The sequence below is a fragment of the Tinamus guttatus genome, unplaced genomic scaffold (genome assembly GCF_059628265.1).
Source record: "Tinamus guttatus ecotype Peru unplaced genomic scaffold, ASM5962826v1 Tinamus_guttatus_pri_ptg000399l, whole genome shotgun sequence".
Lineage (NCBI taxonomy): Eukaryota > Metazoa > Chordata > Aves > Tinamiformes > Tinamidae > Tinamus > Tinamus guttatus.
The window spans coordinates 452,346-475,454 of record NW_028288933.1 but is presented as its reverse complement, the minus strand read 5'-3'; the positions used below and the strand labels follow the sequence as shown (position 1 = coordinate 475,454).

The following is a 23,109-nucleotide window of genomic DNA, read 5'->3' as shown; positions in this document are numbered from 1 at the left end:
TCTCCTGTTGTGTTATTTGGTCCTCAGAAGTGGTTCTGGCTTTATAGTATTTGCTTGGCAGATACAAAGAAGCGCTGTGTATTTTCTATTTATAACCCATAAATATCGAGATTAGCTTTCACACATAATGGATGGGACCGTGGGCCCCATTCTCTTCCATGGCAGCATCTGCACCCTCCTGCAACACGGATCCCATCACAACTCTTTTCTCTTTGCAATTCTTCCTTTGCATTAAACTGGCACAAATAGGTGCAGTTTAGGGTCTGCACTAATCTATGATACTTGGCAACAGCTCCCAAGGAAATCCTTGAGCACGTGTCCCTAGGGCCCTTTCCTTCCCGCCGCTGCTCCAGGTCTGACCAGGGGGAATGGAGAAGGGCAGCATTGCTAAGGAGATAAGGGAAGAAAAAAAAAGCCTGCTACTAGGATACATTCCTGCTAATTAGACTGACTAAAGGCTAAGCATATTAAAATAATACGCATAAAATACAAACGCTCATTTTCAAAATTTTGTAAAAGGAATAAACCATGTTGAAATTAATCCTGAAAGAATGATAAACTATTTTCAGGCTTACACTTGTTATCAGCTACTAAAAAGTGAAGCATTTTAGATGTAAAGCAAAACAGTATTTCGCCAGCCGTACATATTGCCACTGGAGTTCTTAAGACAGTGTTTTAAGCCAAGGAGCCTAGGCAGCTAAAGACCCACAACAACAGTTCGCTTAGGTGCCAGCCCCAGGTGCTTCTCAAAGTTGAGAGGGAAAACTTTTCCAATGCTTCCAGGTAATTTATTTCAATGATTGGCTCAGTCAAAACAGGCAGAGCTGCTGGAAGTTAGAAAGAAAACTTCTATTTCTCCTTGGGAACAAAAGTGAATCCAAATGCAAGACATGACTAAATGCATGAAAAGCCATAGAATTGTCTGCATAAATGTGCATTAATATGGGGAATCTTCCTATGTAATGAAAAGGAGAAGCATATTTATTGATCAGACTGCATTTATTTGCAAGTCATATGTGCTAAGTCCTAAAAAACTATTTTTTCTTTAGCAAATAAATAAAGATTACAAGTACGAAATAAGATCAAGATTAATTTAAATAACACTTTGCTGCTTTCTCATTAAATCAGTAACTGAAATCACCACCACTCTGATTTAAATGAATATCTCACAGGGGAGATGAAGATAATTCCTGCCGCCTTTCTCAACTCCGAGGATTATGAACATGAATAAAGTATCAGTAAGTGTGGGGAACCCTAGTGAACTTAATGGCATCACCGAGTCTCGCTGCGTCCTCTGGAAAAATTATCTGGACTTTGTCTTTATGGCTGTGGAGATTAAACTGCAAGCTGGTTTTCAACTCTTTTTTTTTTTTTTGTTAATCCCCACAATTACTTAGGAGTCTAAGTTCCCTTTATTTTCAGTAAGATATAAGCTTCTAAGTCACCTAGGTATTTTGGGTGAAGAATACGTATAATGTTATGTAACAGGGGTTTACCAAACTCACACAAATAATAATAATCTCTTTATAGTCAACATTCCTACATATCACCTGCCAGATGTCAGATTCATTAAAAATACATTTGAATATAATTTAAATAATTAAAATGCCATTTTAAAACATGCATAATTGTTTGCCAGAGGCCCTCGCTCACCAGAAGTAATAATTTTCACTTGTTCTGGTGACTTGATGAGCTCAAGCTGAACAGTTTTGGCATCTGTGCCAAGGTTTGCTTTAGTCACAGCCTGATGTTGCAATTAAGTTTAAGACCTGGGAGTTTATTGCTCAGATGGGTGATCTGGTTTTGTTACAAGAAGTCTAATGAATTTGATGATTAGTCTGTTGTCTTTTATTGTCTGATTCCAAAGTAATTTGCATTTGGCTTTCGACTGCAAATAAAATTTATGGAAAAGTTCAGAACACTGGAGATGAAGGTTTCATTTGCAACTGTAGTAACCATCCAGTGGGATACATATACTGAGTAGCTGGGTCGGTATTTCATAACTAGAATCACACCACTAAAAACGCTAGGGGAGGTAGCACTTTCAATCTCTTTTGAGCAGACTGTTGCTTTCAGCGGCTGTCTTGTTGGGATGGCTCTACTTCAGGACAACATAAATATATATGCTTTATGCTTTAAAGCATAAATATATGCTTTAAAATTAACCACGCTTACAGATGCAAAAAATAAGACAACTCTTTGAGGATATGTTCAAGCATTGCTGAGGAGCAAAGGTATAGCACATACTCAACAGAAGCAGGAATACCAAAATGTGCAGGGCAGTGGGCACCCAAGTGCTCTCCTTTCTGTAGCATGACTCATCTCCCCTGGGAGGTGGGAGAAAAAGCCCTGCTCTTTCCAAACATCTCCATTTGGCTTTTCTGGCATCTTCTCCAAAAGAGGCGAGAACAACAAAAACATATTTTAAACTGAAAACTCAGGCACTTTTTTGCCTATTTTTGACAGACTTTTAGCATTTCATTTTATTTTGTGACACCCACATAATTTTTATCTCCCGGTAATGGCCTTTGCTTGGTAACAGTAAGTGCTGTTGAGTCTATAGGTAACATTCAGAATGTATTTGATTGTTAACATTTGCCACCTCCATTGCAATGCAAAACTTTCAGTTTTGCAAAATGGGAAGCAATTTTAGTTTTTAGAGAAAAATAACAAAACTAGTGGGAAAAGTGCTCACTAATTGAGATAAAATCCTGCCACCTTCATTGTAATTAAACAGTGCCTTACTTTGAGAGAAGGTATTATTTATTGTGAATTATGAAAACAAAATCTCAGCTTGATTTCAAAAGTTATTTCTGCATAATTTATTCAAAGAAAAATTCCCTAATGAAAGATTCACTGGATTCACTTTAAACCAACATTATTTCATCTATAATTACTGCCTCAGGAATACCATACTAACCGCTATTTATCACTGTCAGTGACTTTTGAATTCCTGCTACAACCGCAGTATCCCACTGGGTTTGTTTGTCTCTGAGAGAACATGATGTTTTTAGGTTGAAATGGCCCTAAGAAAAGGAGAACAAAACCCATCATCTTCTAGAAATATATTTAAATGTCCTTTTACACTGTTCTGGCATTTTAGCACAAACAGGTGAGCAAATGACCATTTTCTCCTAGCTATTTGCAGCCCAGTGCATTATATTTTCCTCCTGAAATCTGTAAAATGTGTTCAGTTCATTAGTGTTTCTCCTGCCCCTTTATTTTCTTACAAGCTGAGTAGCCATTATTTATCACATTCATTGCAATCCTGGAAAAGAGTATAGATGCTCTGGCTTTTCAGCCTGTATTCGAGTCACAAAAATCATGCCTCTTCATTAGCGAGAGAGAGTCTAATCTTTCATTAGGATACAGTTTATAAGGTCATATGTCTAAGAACATTAATTTGCAATTGGTCCAGTAGAGATGTCAGGGAAACTATTAGTGGTGTGTCCTAAACTAGTGTCCACATTTTAAAATAGTCGTTGAAAAAGCTAGATCGATTCAGACAACAACTAAAACAATGTCGTGTTTGATGACTTTTACATTGTGGAGGCTCTTACTGTACAGTGAAAGACTTCAAAAGCAAGCAAAAGAAAATAAAGATATCTTCTAACTAGGAAGGGACTTGTTCCCTCTCACTTTGTGACCATTCTTTCTGCTACTGCTCATCAAAGATAGTACCTAAGACCTCTGGGTTCAGTTGGATCAGGTTCCCATTTCTATGCATATTTTAAGTTTAACTCCTACCTAGTTCAAAGACAGGAAACAAAAGTGAAACACTAATTTTGTCTGTCCTTTGTCAAAGGGAAATCACCTCTGTGTGTTACTGACAGTAATAGAAATTTTCATTCTAGAGCTGTTCTGGAAACATCCTCATCCTCACTACTACCCCTTTTGAACAGCAGGTATATGAAGCAAATTTCTCCCGGAAAGACTTCTCCTGATAAAACATCTTGTTATTTAATTTGTCCTCGGCTAATTCAGACAGTAGTCGGCTTCCAAGAACTCCCGATGCAGCCGAGAACGTGGAGCTCCGTGAGGAGAACGAGGCCCCATCCCTCCCTCCCAGCCTTGTGCACTGGCCACTCGCACCTGAGCCCTTGAGATGTACCGAGCGCTATCGCAGCCCCTCAACCAGCAGTCAGCGCCGTGACCTGTTGTAAGTTCCTCTATTAGGTATTATCAGCAACATTGCAGGAAAATGCTCACATTTTGTGAGATTAAACAGACAATAGGAATTGTAGTCAGATTTTTTTTTCTCCTGCCTGAATAGTCCATATTTATCTCCAGGCAACAGGGAAGCAGGAAGGTGCAGAGAGCTTGCAATGCCATCTGACTGCTTAACTCTTCAGACCTCGTCGTGGAGTGTAATGCATAATGAAATTCCCTTTTTTTTTTTTTTTTAAGCTAGAACCAATTCTGATAGGCTCAAGTCCTTCATCGAGTCTCAGAAAACACAAGGAACATTTTTCAGACTGCGAATAAGAGACCTTACCTTCTCATTCGTGAGATGACCAGGGGAAAGTGAGTTGCTTTTCAGGCCTACAAGCCTGCATGATCTACAGGCAGATATTGATGCTCTTACCTGATAGCCCTCCGACATCCATCTTCTTCAGGTTCTTTGCCTCTAGGATGACGACAGTAAGCTTGCCAGCAGTAGGCACATAACGGAGGGAGAAGCAGATGTCACCCAGTTTTTCTTGCTGGAAAGCAAACAAGACAGTTTGTTTTGTTTTTGCCCTTTTTTTCATTTGTTTGTTTGTTTGCACCTTTTAAATATAGTTTTGAAAGCCGCAGTCAACAGGATGACATTTCAGATTGCCCCTAGCACGACTTTTTTCCTCAGACTGTCTTTCAGTGGAAGCCCATTAACACACAGGTGTACGAACTCACCGGGCTGTTTCCCATGACATAACGACATGGGTCTTTCTCATCACATTGTGTCCCAAAAGCAGCAAGGTAAAATAACCACTGAGTGCAAAGAATCAGTCTAAAAAGGCTCTGTCTCCCATCAAACAGGCAAGAGAGGAGGGTGAAGGCTCAAGGTGCATCCCTCTTGCTGTCACAAATTGGTTTTGGTTTTGGATTTGGTTTTGCCTTCAGACTCTCACCCATCACCTGGGATCCTTTCAGGGTTCATTGCTTTGTACTTCGTCAACAAGTCTGAACATAATTAAGCCTTTCCCTCCACACCAGAATTACAGGAACTTGATTTTAGGACTGCTTGGACTTGCAGATATAAGAGAGAGAAGAGAGCAGAGCAGCACTTAGAAAAAAAAATCATTAGAACCATGAGAGCTGCTGTTCCCCTTTTTCTGCAGCACTGCGGTCTCTCTGGGGAGTTAACCACAGTGCTCTGGAGAGGAGGCGGATCAGCTCACACTAAACAGCCCCGAAAGGCATTTCTGACAGCACTGTTCCTCTTTCAAAGGCAGCGGTGCTTATGGCACATATCTATTTGCACAATTTATTCTGGCAGTAGACTATAAAGTACATTTCTGTCAAGATAAGGCTCCAGTGTCTTCTCCTTTCTTTTTTATCTTTTTTTTTGGAATGTACTGCAAGGTTGGTTGTTGAAGAGTTTTGGGGGTATATCCAAGCTCTTTGCTAAGACACGAGCTAATTTTTGGAGGAATTATGCACTCCCACCTTCCCTCTGCAAATACAAAAAGACACGGTGACTAAAAAGTCAAGGGGAAAGAGACAAATCAGATCTTCATCCAGGGAGCCTGGGCAACACCACTTTTCACAAGTATTTCACAGAGAAAAGACAGACCATTTTCAAAGAGTTTTCCCAAGTAAAATCTACCAAAATGTTCTTCTCAAACTGGGAGCTTAAACTTCTAAGTCATTTGAGAGAAGCTGAGCTTTAACTACTAGGCCAGAGTTTTGGCATCATGTAGATATAGGTATCTAGATATCTAGATACATAAGACCATGTTTTAGAAGTACTTTTTAAATAAAAATTAAGTGCATATGCTACCTTAAAGTGTGTTTTATTCATTGTGCAATTTAGTGCAATCAAGTATCTGAATATCTCTGTGTACATTAGCATTTTTGAAAATTAAATTCCTACGGAATAGCATATATTCTACATATTGTCATTTCCTTGCATTTTTTCTCAACATCTCTTTTCACATCATCACTTTTTTATCCAGGTTTAGATAAGAACCTGCAGTATATCCACCTGAAGGATGTGTGCCAGGTACTCAAACATGCTTCAAGGTTACAGGTCCCTCCTGTATCAAAGGGTGCACAGGTCCATTTTAAAAGACTTTCCTGGAAATGCAGGAATCTAGTTATTCTAAATGAAGGACTGGAGCCTTATATATTGGCATCATGTAGTTATTGTTCCTTCTAATTTTCGAAAACTTAAAAACTTTGATGATACTCTAACACCGCTAAGGCAATACACTCTCAAGTAATCATTACAAACTGAGAACAAGACCTTAAGGGTTGCAATAGAGAGCTCCATATAAAACATTAGCTCAGTGATCTCCAGTGGCCAGAAAAGATGTAGAACTAACATAAAGTTAAAAAAGAGGAAAGGCAAAGCAAGATGAAACAGCTCATGATGTTAAATGTACAAATTCATGCATAAAAACACTATATAAATTCAAGTGCACTATTATCTTGAATAGTAAATTAGTTATTCCCCTGCTTCACGTCTCCTGTGCCTCCCTCTGCCAAAAAAAAAAAAAAAAATAGAGAATATGATAAAATTTGGAAAGACTTCAAGAGTAGCAGGAATGATCAAAGATACGACACAGCTTCTGTATCAGGAAGAGCTAAGTAGAGTACAATTCTTCAGGCTGGAAAGGAAGGGGCAACTGCCATAACAAAGCTATAATGATATTATGACCTTTGAAAAGAAGAGACCCTGGTATCACAAAATTTACGTTTTTTACTCATATCTAAATAACTCAAGATACTTTGGACTGTGTTTTTACAGATACCTGCCACTCTTATCTATCCATATAGGCTGTAAAAATCTCAGTGTAGGTTCTGACCATGGAAATATGGATTTTGGCTGCTCAATCTGCATATCTCATACTTGGCTCTAACTGACCATGCAATGACCTGGTGATGGCAAAGCACACTTCTGCTCTCTTGACATTCAGTTTTGGAGCAGACTGTGCTTGCTGGGCTCACAGTGAAGTTGATCTATCACTTGCGGCTTGTTTCGAATGGAAGAAATCAATTGCCTATTGATTTGTGTTATCACGACCATAGATAACCAAGCCTCCTTGTGTCCTTTGCAGTAGCTGCTCTATTACATGGTAGACTTGGTTTAAATTAGCCAGGTTGATTTATAGCGCTTTGAATAAGACTGAATCAGAACATATTTGAAAGCTCTTCTTCGTGCCCTGTCTCAGAGACCTTTTTGCTCACATATCATCTAGCACATGAGGGCTCTGCCATCGCACCCAGATTCAGGAGGCAGAACTTTGGTCATAGCAGCATGGGAATATTGTAATCCTCAAAACAATAACTCATTTACTGACTACCATTTATTTTGGTAGTTATTTTTAAATTAATAAAACACTTCCTATATACATTTCCTTGGACTGTTCTTATCCAGGTATTCTGTGTGTATGTATGTATTTTTGTTAAGATTTGAGTGTGTTTAGGAGGCACAAAATTGTGTTGGGGTAGTTGTTTCTGATTTGAGTGCTTCGGCAGAGGTTGGAGGAGGTGCTTTACAAGCACAGGTATTGCCACAGAGACCACCATCTCTCACCAGCCTTTTTCCATCTGTAACCATGTTACACTTCTGTGCAAATACTGCAATTGTCTACACAGAAAGGTAATTTTATGAGAGCATTTTTCGCGTCTATTATTGTAATTTTAGCTGCAGGAAGCATGGGGGAGAAGCCAACACCTTGTAAACAGCAGTTTTCTGGAGATCACCAGCAAGCTATGGGAAATGGCAGCAGATGATGGACTCATTCCAGTGAAAAACTTGAAAACAGAAGCATAGGTTCCTCTTCAGATTCCAGCAGAATGGCATTTAGTACATTTTTTGTTGTTAATAAAATCTGTTATCTGCATTCCTCCATATTTCTTGCATATTAACGTTTTCTTTTTGCATGACTGCCACAAGCTCTTTGTTCCTAAGTTGGTTGGTACTTTTTTTTCTGCAAGACCTTAAAATATTTGTCAGGCAAAAAGTACTGCGAGTGGCAGCACTGCAAGGAAGCCACAAAAAGCAATCACTAGAGGTGTGGTTTGCAGGAGATAATTACAAACCCCTGCAGGGCTATGAGGTACAGCCGAGTGCTTCTGGCACAGTGATTATCGCATGGAGGTGCCTTATTGTTATTATGAATTTCTTTCAGCCCAATATATAAATAATTTATGTTAGCAAATTACTTTGATCTCTGATGGAAACTGCAAGTTGATGTTAGAAACTTCCAACTGGGAGGTTCACACGCATTAACCTATTCATGTATAATGGCTAAACACCAATCAAAAGACTCCCTCCATCTAGGCAACTTCATAATTTCATTACATTTAAAGAGGATGCGATGCAACAAGACATAAATGGCATAGACAGCACTGGTACCACTTCTTCAGCTTATAAAAGGCTATTTTAGGTCCTATTGAGAATCTGGTCTTTCAGAGAAGACTCTGAGTGATTCCTGCTTGTCTCATGTTCCTTCTTCTACTCATCACTATTCATTTTGGCCTTGATAACTGTTCTAATGAGCTATTGAGAAAAATGCTATTTATGCAGATTACTCTCATTCACACTGCAGAATCTCTAGCAGTAATATCTGTCTTCTTAATATAAATATTCTCCATATTTTTCATGTAAAGGGATACAAAAAAGTTGATGCTTGCCTTCAAAATAACCAGTCACAACACCCTAAGTTTTTTTTTTCTAATTGAATCTAAGACTCCAAAACAGTCAATGGAAGAATAAAAACACACAGTAGGGTTTCCAAATCCAGTACCAGGTCTGGTACTCTCTCTTCAGAGATACACAGTAGGATGTGATTCTCTAATTCTAAGCAACATGAAGTGAAAATCCCACATCCGTGGGGTCCAGTTAGTTTTGAGGCCATTTCATCCTGTGTCTACTTACAGAGACCTCACATCCAACAGATTAGTTATCCTGGCATGTCAGCAATGAATACGAAGCCCCTAAGGCGTCATTCTAACACTAGCAGCAGAATCACATGGATGCAGAAAAGGGTAATGTGGACTGGCCATAACTTCATTAGCAAGTGGGCAGAATTAGCGACCCATGTACGTAGCCATGACCTACAACTGGGAAAATATTCTGTGTTTTCCCCCACCACTACAAATAAGGAACATACTGAGCAAAGGAGAAGGAGATACTGATTTGTTGGGCTCCCTTTTCTCTAAACATGAAAATTTATTCTGCAAAAGTTGTCTTTAACCTTACCAGCTTCAAGGGCATTATAGTTTTGATAAATACATGATTTAAGAATAAAACAGAAAATTTTAGCCCTGCAATAGGTGTCAGGCAAGAAAGAAAAACTTTTTTCTTAGACCTGCAAATAAGGAGACAGATGACCCACAACATGAAGATGATTCTGCCACAGTTAGCAAAGGAGTGGGAAGTGAGCAAGAAGTTCTTAAAATCCAGTTTACATAAACAGGCTAGAAATAGATGGTATAGGAGAGAAAGGAAAAGGAGAACAGGAAAAAGACAGAAAAGCTGCAAGGATATTTCAGCTGATATGCCAGCCCACTGCTATGTCCCTTTTACAGATTCTCACCTGAATATGCATACCAACATCCTCAGATCTATGGACTAGTTTAGTTTCTGGAGAATAAACTATGGAGGGTGAATGGGAAAAGCAGAATTTTCCCCTGCCTTTTGAATCTAAAGGCTCATTATAGAAGTAGATATTTCAGACTTAGGAAATTTTAATTACAAACCTAGTCAATGTAAACTGAAAGATTTTAACAACGAAATCCCCAGCCTGACAAGCAGACCAATTCCTTTAGCATCTGAAAGAATTTCAACTCCGTGTGAGCAGCGGCGACACTATTAGAGAACCAGCACTGAAAAGGGCCTAAATGCCTCTGGAGATAAGGAGGAAGCTTCTTCAGGGTTGTATGTATTGCTCTTTGGAAGAAAATATCTTAAAATAATACAAGTATCAAGAGACAAGTCTCCTGTTGTTCATTCCCCTACTCAGGGATCAGTCTTTATTCACAGGAATAACCCACTTGTCTTCCATAATGGAAGTACAAAATATCTGTGGTCAAAAGACTCCCCTCTTTGATCTTAGCAATGTTATCTCAGAAATGCATTTCAGAGGTCATACTCTCTAAATGTACAAACTTGTCCATAAAGAGAAGTTCCCGCTAAAGCGTTCAGTTACAAGCCACCCAGCAAGTGGATTAAGAGGCAAAGCAAAGTGAAATAAGTGATAACGGGAGAGCTACAGAGAAGCAGAGGCTGCCTGAAGCAAGGATCCAGAGAGCCTGTTTGAGATGCGGTAAAAAAGGGACCAGCAGGGACAACAGACTAAGAGGGAAGAGAGAGGAGACTGATGCTAGGTGAACAGAGAACAGAAATAGAATCAAAGGTCCACAAGGGAACTTTTAAAAGACAGAAGTTTCTGAGCGGCCCGGGAACAATCTTTCAAAGTGAATTTATTAGAGGTATCAGGAGGTGCTATCTGTGGGGATACAGGTAAGATATAAAGCAGGACTGTGGAAGAGCCAAGTGAAACAGCTTTAATTGCATATTCCTTTCGACTGCTTTCCCTACTATAGTCCTACTCTGTGTCTCCTTTGTCATACAACTTCTGTAAGCCAGCACTATTTTTTACCATTGCTTAAAGGGAACAGAGCTGGCAGGATCTTCCTATGGAAATGAAATCTATTTTTTTCACTATGAACAGCACCATTTGGCACAGAAATTATTATCACAGTTCTTCACAAATCTCTGTCTTCTTTTGCAATCTATCTCTATATTTATATATGTGTATATATATACATATTATATTACATAAGTAGTGGATTCCATTTAGTTTAACTGTCCTAATTATGTAATACTCTCCGATCAGAATTTAAAGCAAGCTAGGCAATGATTTGAGCCAATCTTTATTAAAAAAAAATAACAAGTCAAGTTCTGTCAGCTTCCTTCTTTTACTCCTCATTTTTAACAGCTTAGAGAAAGCATTTTTTAAAAGCTGAACAAATAGGAAGAATAAAACCCATCATTATTAGTGGAAGATGACACTTCATGGTCATCAGCTTAAAAGCATTACAATCAGTGTTGCCTCTTGCAAAATTAGAAAAGCCGTGGCTGAAGGTACTTGATATCAAAAATTAGCAGAAACACACCCTTTGATTGCCAAACACGACAGCATGCTATGAAACATACTGAGCTCTTAGTTAAACAAGAGGAAAATAATTTTCTTCAATACACAAGAATGAATTAAAACAAATATGTACCCCCACACATCACAGGCTGGCTTTCTGTGACTATTTGCCTACCCAAAATGCGTGCAGCTGGCTGTTCTGCTCTAATGATTACATCTCGTTCTGTTTTGCTACTTGGCTTCTTCTCAGCTCCTGCCTGATCGTATTTCTAAATGTCACTCACGTTTATGCAGGCTAGTGCACAAAACAAAATTAATTTAACTGAATGGCACATTAATATTATTACTTTTGACAGCATGGAAAACTTATTAACTACAGCATGTCACAAGGTAGCCTTGGAGTGAATAGCCTAAGTACAACATTGAGAGGAAATGTAATACATTCAAAAGATTTCTTCTGGATTATCATACACTGTGAGAAGTGAAATCACAAAGCTTTCCCATAATTATCAGAAAATTACATGTGCATTGCAGTCACTCTGTAGATAATCCTTGTCCTACTGTGATAGCATACCGGTAGTTACAGCACAGCACCCTCACTGGAAGTGAAAATAGCTTCACTTCGGCCATAGAGTAAGCATGGGCACTTCAATGCTTAGTTAAGGCACTACCTAAAGCTTGCCTTGGATTCTCAAAGTGACTGACTCAAAGGCTTCAGGCTATGGCTTGAAATCACAGCGTACATCAGAAAATATGGAGGGTCAGCAGACATCAGAGAAATGTAATAAAAAGCCAAAGAACTAAATCAATTACAGATTTCTTATTTACACCCCAAATAGCATCTTTACTATGTACTTTTTTTCCTTAAAATAACACATGCAGATTTTGGTCAGGGTCAATATTCCATTGTAGGCGGTGTTATATTAAAAATTTGGCATGAACAGAGTCCCTGCTGCAGTGGCATCACATTTTCAATTAATGATAAGACAGAACAGACAGATTAAACAAACCAGTAGGTGGGAATGACTGGAATGATGGAATGAGTAATTCCCTATAGCTACTGGCAAATGCTGCTAAAATCCAACATCTCTGCTCAATGAGTATTAGGTGAATTCACTGATGCCATTACTGAAGCTGCACCATATATTTTTGTTTGATCTGAAAGACTGAAAATTCAGTGGAACTTGTGGACTGCCTTCACAGATGACCACTTCTTTTTCACTTTTCCTCTGCAACAAAATTTGAAGGTGAAGACTTTGCGCCTTGACTAGTCATAGCTTCATGAGAAGCAAATAGTTCCCTGTGCAGTGACACCAACACAGTTTAATTCACTCACCTGTGGATTTATGTCCTATTTTCTCCCATCTCCTGCTTGCATTAGTACCAGTTCAGCTTTCTCATTCCTCCACAACATCACGACATCTCCCTGTGCTACCTTCAGCTTACTTCCAGGACTGCAGATCACAAACCCACACAACACAGCAGCCCCTTCCAATATCTCCTCAGTGGACAGTTAAACATATTTGATGGTTTTAAAACCACAACTATGCTGGTTAGCTATCCATATAAAACACCTAAGGACCCTGAGCACATGCTCAAGAGTTTTCTTGGACAGGGTAGGATTTTCTTTCCTCTTTCAGCCATTGATTTTCATCATTTCTACAGAAGTCTTCTTATCACACCTTCTGGTTTCCAAGGCAGCACACAATGCAATTCTGCACCAAACCCACAACTTTCCACCTCCATTTCCACAGGAAGAACCCTGAGCCATATGGGCAGGTGAGGACCCTGTGTGCACTGTAGCGGTGGAGCGGAAGCGGCTGGGACCTGGGGACCTCACAACACTGATGCCATCCAAGGTGGAGGCAGGATGTGACATGTTTTCCTCGGTGATACAGTGTATTCTAATGGCAGTGCTGGGAATGAGGGCTGCACAAGCTTTGCGTCTTCAGGAAACAGAGCTGAAAAGGGTTGCTAACAGCAAAACCATGTTCAACTACTGTGAGTTAACAGCTGAAAAGTGATGTCTTACAACAAGACATCTCTCCATTTGTAATTCAGCAATATGAAGACGACTTTGTCCTTCAAGAGTGATTTCATCTCAGCCAAAGCCAATCTTCTATTTCCATCTGCTGCCCCTGTGCCAGAAGCACAGGCAGGGGCTGAAATCCCTCTCTGTTCTTCATTTGGAAAGTTGTGTTAAATCGTCTTCTTTCACTGACCTTTGTACTAGCTATTTTTCCTGAGCCTTTAAATATCCCAGTAAGATGAGATAGGGTAAAGGATAGAGATTTAGAAAAGAGGCAAGATGGAAAATGCTAGCGAAAGCTTGGAAACACTCTTGCTCTAGTGCCTCCAGAAATATGTAAAATGCTCTCTCAGATCATTTCAATATTCAATATAATTTCCCACCTGAAATGAAGAAACTAACACATGCCTCTCTCCACAACCCCATGTTATAAGTTTAAAGTTCAGCTAATTAAGAATTTATGTTCAGTTCAATACTGAAGTGCTTCTAAACTACTGCTGTGAATTCAATCCTATGAACTTTTCCTTACCAGACTCGTGTCCACTTCTAAACCAAGCTTTTGAAAAGTTATTTTCATGAAAATACTGAAATATATTCTATTTTGAGGGGCTAAAAACATACAGACAAAAAACTCTTATTACTCTACTTCTGACTACATCACTTTGAAAAATGTACTCTCTTAACACATTCTTTAGGAAGACAAGTCAGCTCATCAAAGGTCATTGTAGCAATCAGTACTACACACTGAATTTCATTAATCTCTTCAGTAAGAAGAAAGAGGTCACCGCAGTCATCTATAAAAATCTAGGAAAGACAACTCTCCTATCGAGATCTCTGGCTCAATGTTGTTCATTTTTAATAAATTTTAGATCACAAGGGAATTTCCAGAAGACTGGAACACTGCTAGTGTTATGCCCACATTACTCACAAAAGCCAAATGGAATGAAGGCAGTATCTATCAGCCATTTGTTTTTTATCAAGACGAGGTAAAACAAAGGAAGAACTCATAAAAGTTTGCATTAATTATGGTTTAAAGAATATAAAATATCATGAATATGTACTCACATGGTTTTATGGAAAACATGTCTTTTCAACTAAAACCAGATACATTCTGAGAAAAGACTCTATATTTGGTTTAATAAGAAAGCAGGACTAAGTTGTTTCAACTTCTTATTTCAAAGTATTCAGAGAAAAAAAATAATTTGCCATTCTTTTTGTTCTGTTCAAGGTCTACTGCTATTCTTACGAAAGTTGAAGATAAAATTTCTACTGATAAAGTAAGCAGGTGATGCAAGAATTAGCATAAGCTAATGAAGAAACGATGAATGAATAAGAAAGGGCTAAATCACTTAGCAGGAGTCAGCCACAGAGAGTACATTTTCTTACATCCAAAAGCAAATATCCTAAAACTTACATCCTAACACAAAGAACTTGGACTATGTCTAAATATCTACTGGATCGGGAACTGTATTTGACAAGGCAGTGTCTCCTGGTGAGGGTTTAGGATTACAAGCCCCAGAACATGAAATACTAGTGCCACAGTATGCAAGGGACTCAGCAGCAAAAGTCAGCAGAAGTAGTATATGCCTTCGGCAAGAGTATCTGGAATACTTTATACCATTTTTATGTAAACAGTTTTAAAGATGCTGCACACTAAGAAAAAATGTAAAAAGTCACACTGCTTATTGGAAAAAGGGAGAAAAAGCCTGATAGTGATAAAATATACATTTCTGTAGCTTTTTGAAAAGAGGATTGCAAGTGATTTGATTAGAGGGCATAAGTACACACATGAAGAGGAAGCACCATGCACTAAAGGGCTTGAATCTAGTGAAGAAGGCATCTAGTGAAGAAAGGCAAGTACCAAGGACTTGAAGCAGGCTCCAAAAACACTTAGATAAGAAGAATACAGTTTTAACTGAGAGAAACTGCTGAAGTTTTCAGGGAAGTATAAGTTTCTCCATCTCCCGAAGTTTTCAGATCAGTAACTTGCAGCTTATTTTGATTTGTAGACCCTCTAAGACTGTTTCAGCAGAGGTTCAAAGCTATCTATAACAAACACAGGTCTACTGACAATAATCTTCTATTAGTGACATCCCAAGCAGAATTTTCCAATGCAATTTCCAAAAAATTCTGATTAGATTCTATCAAAATGTTTCATGGGATGGTGGTGGCTTTTGCTGGTCTTCCATCAAAAACGTGCTGGATAATGCTGAAAGGCAGAATGACATGAGGAAATCTGAGCTTTCAAAGTGTGTAGTCTAAGACATGTAAACATAACAAACTGTCATGGTCTGAAAATCAGATGGTTCCTAGTTCTTTGCTCCCGGAACAAGCATATCTAACTTTAAGCTTGTCAGAGGGTTGCCTTGTGCTCCCTCCTTCCCAACCTGGCATGGTGGAGAACATGCTATCTCCCAAATTCTTCCTGTTTCCTAAATTGATTATACAGGATTCTTTAGTATGCTCCTAATAGACTTTTGAGACCTCTGATTTAGGGAAGACAATCTCATTTTGTTTAGGAAACATCCAATTTGATAGAAACATTTCTAATTCAAAAAAAAAGTTTTTTGAAATAGTAGATTTTTTGTTTTGTTTTGTAGAAAGAGAATTTTAATGCTAGCTAGTTGCTAGTTTACAATTTATACAAAATAGACAAAACGTAAAGAGCTGTCACACTCAGCAAGTCGGAAGAGCTCCTATAGTGGTGGTTCTTTAGTGCAATGAATCAATGAACAGGTGGATTAGAAAGTCTAAGGAGCATGTTGCAGTGTTTAGATATAAGATATTCACAGCTCTGTATTTAGTGATTATTCTGGAGACTGAAAAACAGTCAATTTTCAAGACAAGGAATATATAAACAGGAAATTTTGAGAGTCTTAAGTTCCTAGCTCATGCCATCTGTAAAAAATCTAAACTTAAAATGCAAGCAGGAAGGTAATACTCTCATGTCATTTTGGAGCAAATGATTGCTGCTGCAAATGTAGTAAGGCTTAATTAAACTTGTTCTCATTTAAAATTATCATATATCAGAATATATTAATTACTGGGTTCTATATTTTAAATAAAAAATCTGTAAATTTCAATACATTGCACATTCATTTTTTTCCTATTGTCCATTAAAAATCAACTAATAAATAATTGACTGAATCAACTGTCACGGGCATTCTTAAGAAATGATCATGTCTTTCAAGTGATTTTAAATGCTGCAACAATTTCAAGGATATGTTGAAAAGTATGGTTCTACACCTGGAGAAACTTCATTTTTAACTATATCAAATTGCGATGAGATTAATTATTCCTCATTGCAAAAATTGACTAGGAAGCATGTGCATTGGTACATATTTAGATGGCACATCATATTTAGATGGCAACGTCCAGGGATTTTTGAAGGCTCTGACATGCGTTGTCACATAAAAGTTAGTCTTTAGGAGTGATACAACTAGAAAAAACAGGGTTGAAAACTAATATTTCAAGAAAGGAAGCATGGGTTTTAATGATGTGCTGTTAGAAGCGAAGCTCTTCCTTTGTGTCGCAGAATTGCAATAATTGTGCCTATTTTCTGTACAATAAGTAAAAGCCCCCCCAAAATTAAGAGTAATCAAAATTAATTCAAATAATCTCCTGGAAAATTTGCCTGCTCTAACGCATCAGAGAAAATTAATGTTCAGCCTGACTGATTAATGTGAAAGTCTGAATGAATACAAATACTTTTAGGATAATCCGCTGCTACCTAATTCTGGGCTGGGCATTAAGAGAGACCGGAGATGTCAGCTGCAGATCTTGGGCACTGCTGCCAGCTCAGATGCCCAAACTCTAGTTGTTGACAGCAGAGACTCACCTGCAATTTTTCAGTTACTATGGAAAAAGTGGAAAAACAAGCATAAAATAACTAGGCTCCAGGCAACCCCGTATCTTTGAAGATTACCAGGAACGATTTAAACAGCACTGAAAATTTGTTCATAGCCTCATCAAGCCTTGTCTGGCTACAGCCATCTGTACCACCAAGAAGCCCCGCTGCCCAGCTCTGCACTCAGGGCGTCACAAACAACTTCTAAACTCTGTGTAAGGGTAATATTCCAGGCAGTGATTTAAGCCAGAATTTCCCAGAAAGCTTTTCATCTAAGAAAAAGTGATTTGAACTCAAGGTCAGCCACAAGTGGAAAGAGGCACTGGAGAAAGGCTTGCAAATTTCGTTGCCATTATCTGTGGCAGTGGAAGAGGCCCTAAGCCCTAACGCTGGTAGGTAATAGCAGAATGCATCTGGCTGACCAAACAGCAAGGCCATACGGCCTCAAGCTCTTATGCTGCTTTGGAAACTCCTGCCTTTGGTGCTAGTTCAACCATAGTAATTGCAGGTGCCATCCTCCAGGACTGAATTCCAGGTATTTCCCCTCACCTGGCACTAGGCCGCCAAGCAGTTCTGAGAAACAGCCGGACGGTGCCTGGGTTCAAGGTGATCAGAAGAGAATTTCATGCACAGCTCAACATGAGCTGCATTCGGCTCTCAGCAGACAGCAGGAGCCGTAATTCTGAAAGCCATGGGTGGAAGGGGCAGAGCACCCACTCATCTAGGCAGCCATCCAAAACAAAAAAGGTCACCATAAATGCAATTAAAGGCTGCTGCCAAAATTATTAGAGTCTTCATAAAAGCTTTTTAAGCTCCACCACAAAATGTACCACGAAAGTAGGATCTATTTCCGCTCTCCCCCACACACAGAAGGAGAACACGCTGAGGAGAGGGGTGGTGGAATGAGCCACAGAAGTTTGACCTCTGGCTTAGACACTACAGGTGACAGCAGCTTAAGGCTGTGCAGGCTAAACAGTCCCGCTTAATTATTATTAACTGGCTACTCAGGTGTTTGGAATGATGGTAGAGGTTAAAAAGAGAACCTAAAAGAATGACAAACTAAGAAATCAGTGCCGTTTTACGATTTTTTGTCCCATTTTGCGGCCCAGAATATGAGTGACTGGAGAAAGAATGGCAGAGGAGAGAGGGCAAATGATTTGAATTTAAACAGCAGCATCATTCTTGGACTAAAATTCCTCACTATTAGAGGTTTAGATGACAGAGAGGTTAAAAAGCAATTTGAATTGTACAGCACCAATATTACAAATGTACACATTCAGATAAGCCACAGAAAAGCATTTATATCTATCTTGTTTTCCTCTTTAAATTTTATGTATCACATACAGTTACCTATGAACATCCATGAATAACAGTACTTGCTTTGGTCTGTTTGACTGAAAGTGAAAGCCTTGCTATAATCAGTCCTTCGAAAGACCTATGTCTATGCCACAGACTGCAAGATCCAGAAATCTAGACAGTCAGTTTTCCATTAACCTACAAGGCAGGAATGCATAAAATGCAGAAACAGAGGTATTCTGTGAAAAAGGCTTTTTCTGCAGGTTATTATTTTATATAACAGCATCCTGCCAAGACTGAATTAGACATGAACAAGAGAAAAAGGCTGTGCTATTCCAGCAGTATTTTAGAATCTATTTTAAATCATGATGTCTTTTTTTTTTTTTTTTTTTTGTATTATGCTAATTACAATCACAGAGTAGGCTGCAAAGAAAAGAGGAAAGAGGTACAGGGTTGATTGTACTAAAGACACGCAGCCTCATCAATTGTCTATGTGAGTAATTTCTTGGCTTTTGGTGGAATTTAACTGTCAGGTAGTTACGGGAACAAGTTTTCTCTATCTATTATCATCTGGACTAGAAAGAAGACCTGGTATCCCTATCTACATGCCCTCTACCTGTTAAAAATATTACCATAATAAAAAAAAATAGTCTAATATCTTCAGAGTTCTAATACAGTATTTTTTTCCAGATTCTGTGATTTTTTTTTCTAAAATAAGGGCATTTGGTGCCAATTTGTGCCATAGGCATAATGCAAAGTGCTTCAAGTGCCAGTTAAGCACGTTGTTAAACCAAACTGAAATACAACAGGCTCTGAAAAGAGGTTAAATGGTTACTATGGTAATCCTTGACATGGTCTAAATCGGTGTTTAAGAGCTTAAAGAGGAAAAAAAAAAAAGAAAAGATGAAGGAATACTAATCTCTCTTAGACTACTATTCCTAAATCTTTGTCTTCACCCTTTTCAAAAATGCATCTTTCTCTGATCCATCTGGAGACTACGGCCCTTTAGTTCTGCATGGAGTGGGCACAACAGAGATAGGAGAAGACAGGCACATCCTGTGTCTCAACCTTTACTGAGCAAGTTGTCTTTTGTTTCAGAGAACTGCTCTTTCTTCCTGATGGTTGAAACACTTCTTCGGTTAAAACACTTCTTCTGTTAAAACATATTCTTCTGAAGGTTGCTGAGAAGGTTTCCTGCTAATGACACTTATCATGGAGTATTTTGATATAGTCATCTTACACTTTCCTTTAGCTCCTCACCCTCATTCATAAAACATAAATGTCACTCTGGCCATTTGCAAAGGAAGGGGACAAAAGGATATGTGATAATAGCATGGACTAGTGCAAAGCTTTTGAGCAGAATCCTAGTAAGGGCTGCAAATTCTGCGCTTGGACAAAGTATTTACAGATGTTGGCAATCAGAAAAATTAGTAAATAAATAAAAGTCAGGGTGAAGATTAAAGCAGGAAAATGGCATTTATAGCATATTCCATGGTCCTTTTACACTGAATGACACATTCTGCAAGTGCATTTACAATCTCTCCCAGATTATAGAGCTATTATTAATAACTGGGAGGACCCCATGACGGATTATGGCTGAATTCCCCAGAAGTCCTTTCACAGCTTCAACTCAAGACACTTCTGTGTCACAAACCTTTAGCACCTTCTTTCTGAGCGTACTTCAAGCCATGCAGATGGCTAATATAATAATTGACCAAATTACCTGTAGGTAGATGGCAGAATACTTTCAAGATCTAAGCAATGCAGATTCTACTTAAGTCTTGCTAAATGAATTTTTAAGGCTTTCTTTCACCATCTTTCTAGAAAGCTTCTCAGCTCTTTAGAACATTGCTTTCCAAATCCTCCTGTATGCTTAACATACAAGTCCAGTGCTATTCAATCTCTTTCGGTTGGCCTGCCCTGTTTTCTCTGTTAAGCTTTTTAAAATATCCTATACTTGAGCAACAAAAAATCAAAACAACTACATTACAAGAGGCAAAGATGGGGAATCTTTCTTGCACTATATCTTCCCCATAACTTCTTTATATTTCAGTGAGTTTCTGGAAGGCCTTTATGAATGGGCCTTTTTGAGAATAATTATTAGTATTATTTTGTAAATGTTATTAGATCATTAGATGTTCACAATAAGTATAGATGTTCAGACCTAGGTCTCACTTTGTCAGCACAGTTGTACCTCAAGATGACCTTCTGTACTTGAAAGCCAAATGGTAACAAGTACTTTTCTGACAAATATGCAATGCAAGTTTTTCTGGTCTCTGGAGAGCATATTGTTTAGCACTATCTCTGAACTTCTGCTTCATTTTTACTGTCTCTGTATTCCAATTTAATGTCTGTAAAGGAAGACAGTGCCTCTGACCTCCGAAGGTTGGCTTCTTTTCCAGAGAGGGTGTGTATTAACAGAAGACAAAGGTATACGGTGGGAGTGCCAAAAATATCAGTATGAAAGGCAGGGAAAGAAACGCAGAATCCTAATAGCCTGGAACAAAGTGTTGCAAACGCTCCATTTGAGTCATAGGGTTTTACGTTTCAAATCACAGCATTTTAACTTCTTAAATTTCAAGAGGAAAAGAAGCTAACTAGCTGTTGAAGAATTTCACATCATGCTTATTCCCCAAATTTAAGCCATCTCCCACATTTTAACAACCTCTCTTTTGCTCCCTGTCTCCCTATCAAGTTCAGTTCCTCTTGAGGACAGTTGCTGCCGTTCACAGTTCATTTACTGTATACTATGCTGCCACAAAATCTGACCATTAAAAAAACCTTTTATTTAAAATTTCAAGTAGTCATAAGATGGAGTGAACTTGGGAAAAGTTGAATACCATGCAGCAAACATAGTGAGCCCATTTAACATGCATCTAAGCAAAGGTGACCTCACATTTTAAAATGTTGGACACTCTGACAGCATCTCCATAGGGATAATGATACTTTCTTTTGCAAAGCACGGTGATATCTGCAAAGCTGTATAAGAGCTAAGTGTTATTATTAGAGATGGGAAAAGGCCTATTAGATCATCCGTCCGTCTCTGGGATAACGCAAAATGACAGTGATTTGCTGGTGTGATTTGACGGCAACATTTTTACCAATGTCCTTTCTTCTAAACTCTCTGCACGTCTCAGTGCTGAAGATTCATGGAGCTAGATGGCTTACTAGTTTTGTCAATCTTCAACTTCCATGAAGGTTACCACAGGCACTCTTGCTTTCAGCTTTACTTTTCGAAGACAGAGGAAAGAATAACCCGCATGAAGAGCATACATGTGACATTTCACAGATCCAGCCTTCCATTTCCCAGGCCACTGTCATACTTGTGGGGACTCCTAGAGGTTCTGCATAAGTCTTTGGGGTGGATTCTGCAGGCTGAAGATCCTCCTCCCTATAGAAGGAAGTTCTGCTTCCCCACTACTTCCAAAGAGGAGCCCTTTCTGCTCCTCTTGGTATTCCCACAATCCTCCAGATTTCTTGGAATATTTGCTACGACAGGTTTTTAATTTAAGTGCCAATATAACAAAGCGTCTGGAGAGCAATCGGTTGAGGTATGCAGGAGATGACTCTCAGAATGATTCATACTGCTGGGAGTGAAGGAGAGCTCTGTCTAGCCTTATGTACTGGAGTGATAACAGATATTGGATGCAGTGTGTACTCAGATAAAGTTAATGGCAGTGGCATCTGGTAGATGACACAGAGGAGCAAACTCCTATCATCTGTTTTTTTACACTTTGTGCCCAAACCATTATATGTCAAACTTGGTAAAAGGGAATAATCTTTCAGTATCTAGCTCTCTTCCCTCCCATGCCCTCAGTCATATGAGACTGAAGGACTATTAGATAAATTGCCACCATACTTCACAAAGGTAGCAGAACTAAAAACAGCTCAGGAAAAAGGATTCAAGTATGTAGCTCATTAATAGTGGCCTCCCCAATACTTAGCAACCATTCTGCAGACTTGTACATTCCCAAAGCACTCCACAGGCATAACAAAAGCTTACAGAGTCCTTTACTTTCCAAGTGCTTAACCAATACATATATTGACAAGAGCTTTCCCAGAAGCAAATGGAATGTCACTGAGATGACATTCAGATAGCTGGGCCAGCAGAGGTAGGTAAGCTTCAAATATTTCATTAAACCTTCATCCTTTGCTAGGAATTTTAAGCCCATATAGAAAAAAAAATGCATGGAAAGTACAGTGGAGCTTTCTGAGTAAAAAAGAAGAATAACTGCTTGTAAAATGAATTCCTCTTTTATGATTATAGTGCTCATTAGATTGTATATTCTGTGATGTGCAACAAACGAATTCTACATAAAGTGAAATGAAAATAAGATTTTTGTACTCTATTGATGCCACTTAGATGACTATTTCAAAACTGGTCATGTTTGCCACTGATGTGCTTTGGCATATATCTTGTATTTGGTTCATAATTAAAACATAAAGAATAGTTTGGTACACTTAATTGATAACAGGTTTAGCATTCTAAATTAGTGGTAGGTTGTAAGGAACTGAAAAATCTATCTAAATCCTGTAAGGGCAAAAAAAAAAAAAAGACAAAAACTGCTATTTCTCGAATTATGTAGACTACATACAGATATGCTTTTCAGGGACAAATTCACGATTTG

The 23,109-nt window shown here is 38.6% G+C and overlaps 1 protein-coding gene across 2 annotated transcripts in view; it reads right to left on the bottom strand.

Moving 5' to 3' along the window:
• Nucleotides 1-23,109, bottom strand: part of SYT1 (synaptotagmin 1) — a 213,157-nt gene that overhangs the window by 44,173 nt on the left and 145,875 nt on the right. For both annotated transcript variants that reach the window (XM_088531211.1, XM_088531212.1), the window contains exon 7: nucleotides 4,586-4,703. In XM_088531211.1, coding sequence (XP_088387337.1) covers nucleotides 4,586-4,703 — 118 coding nt within the window. The remainder of the gene's footprint in view (nucleotides 1-4,585; nucleotides 4,704-23,109) is intronic.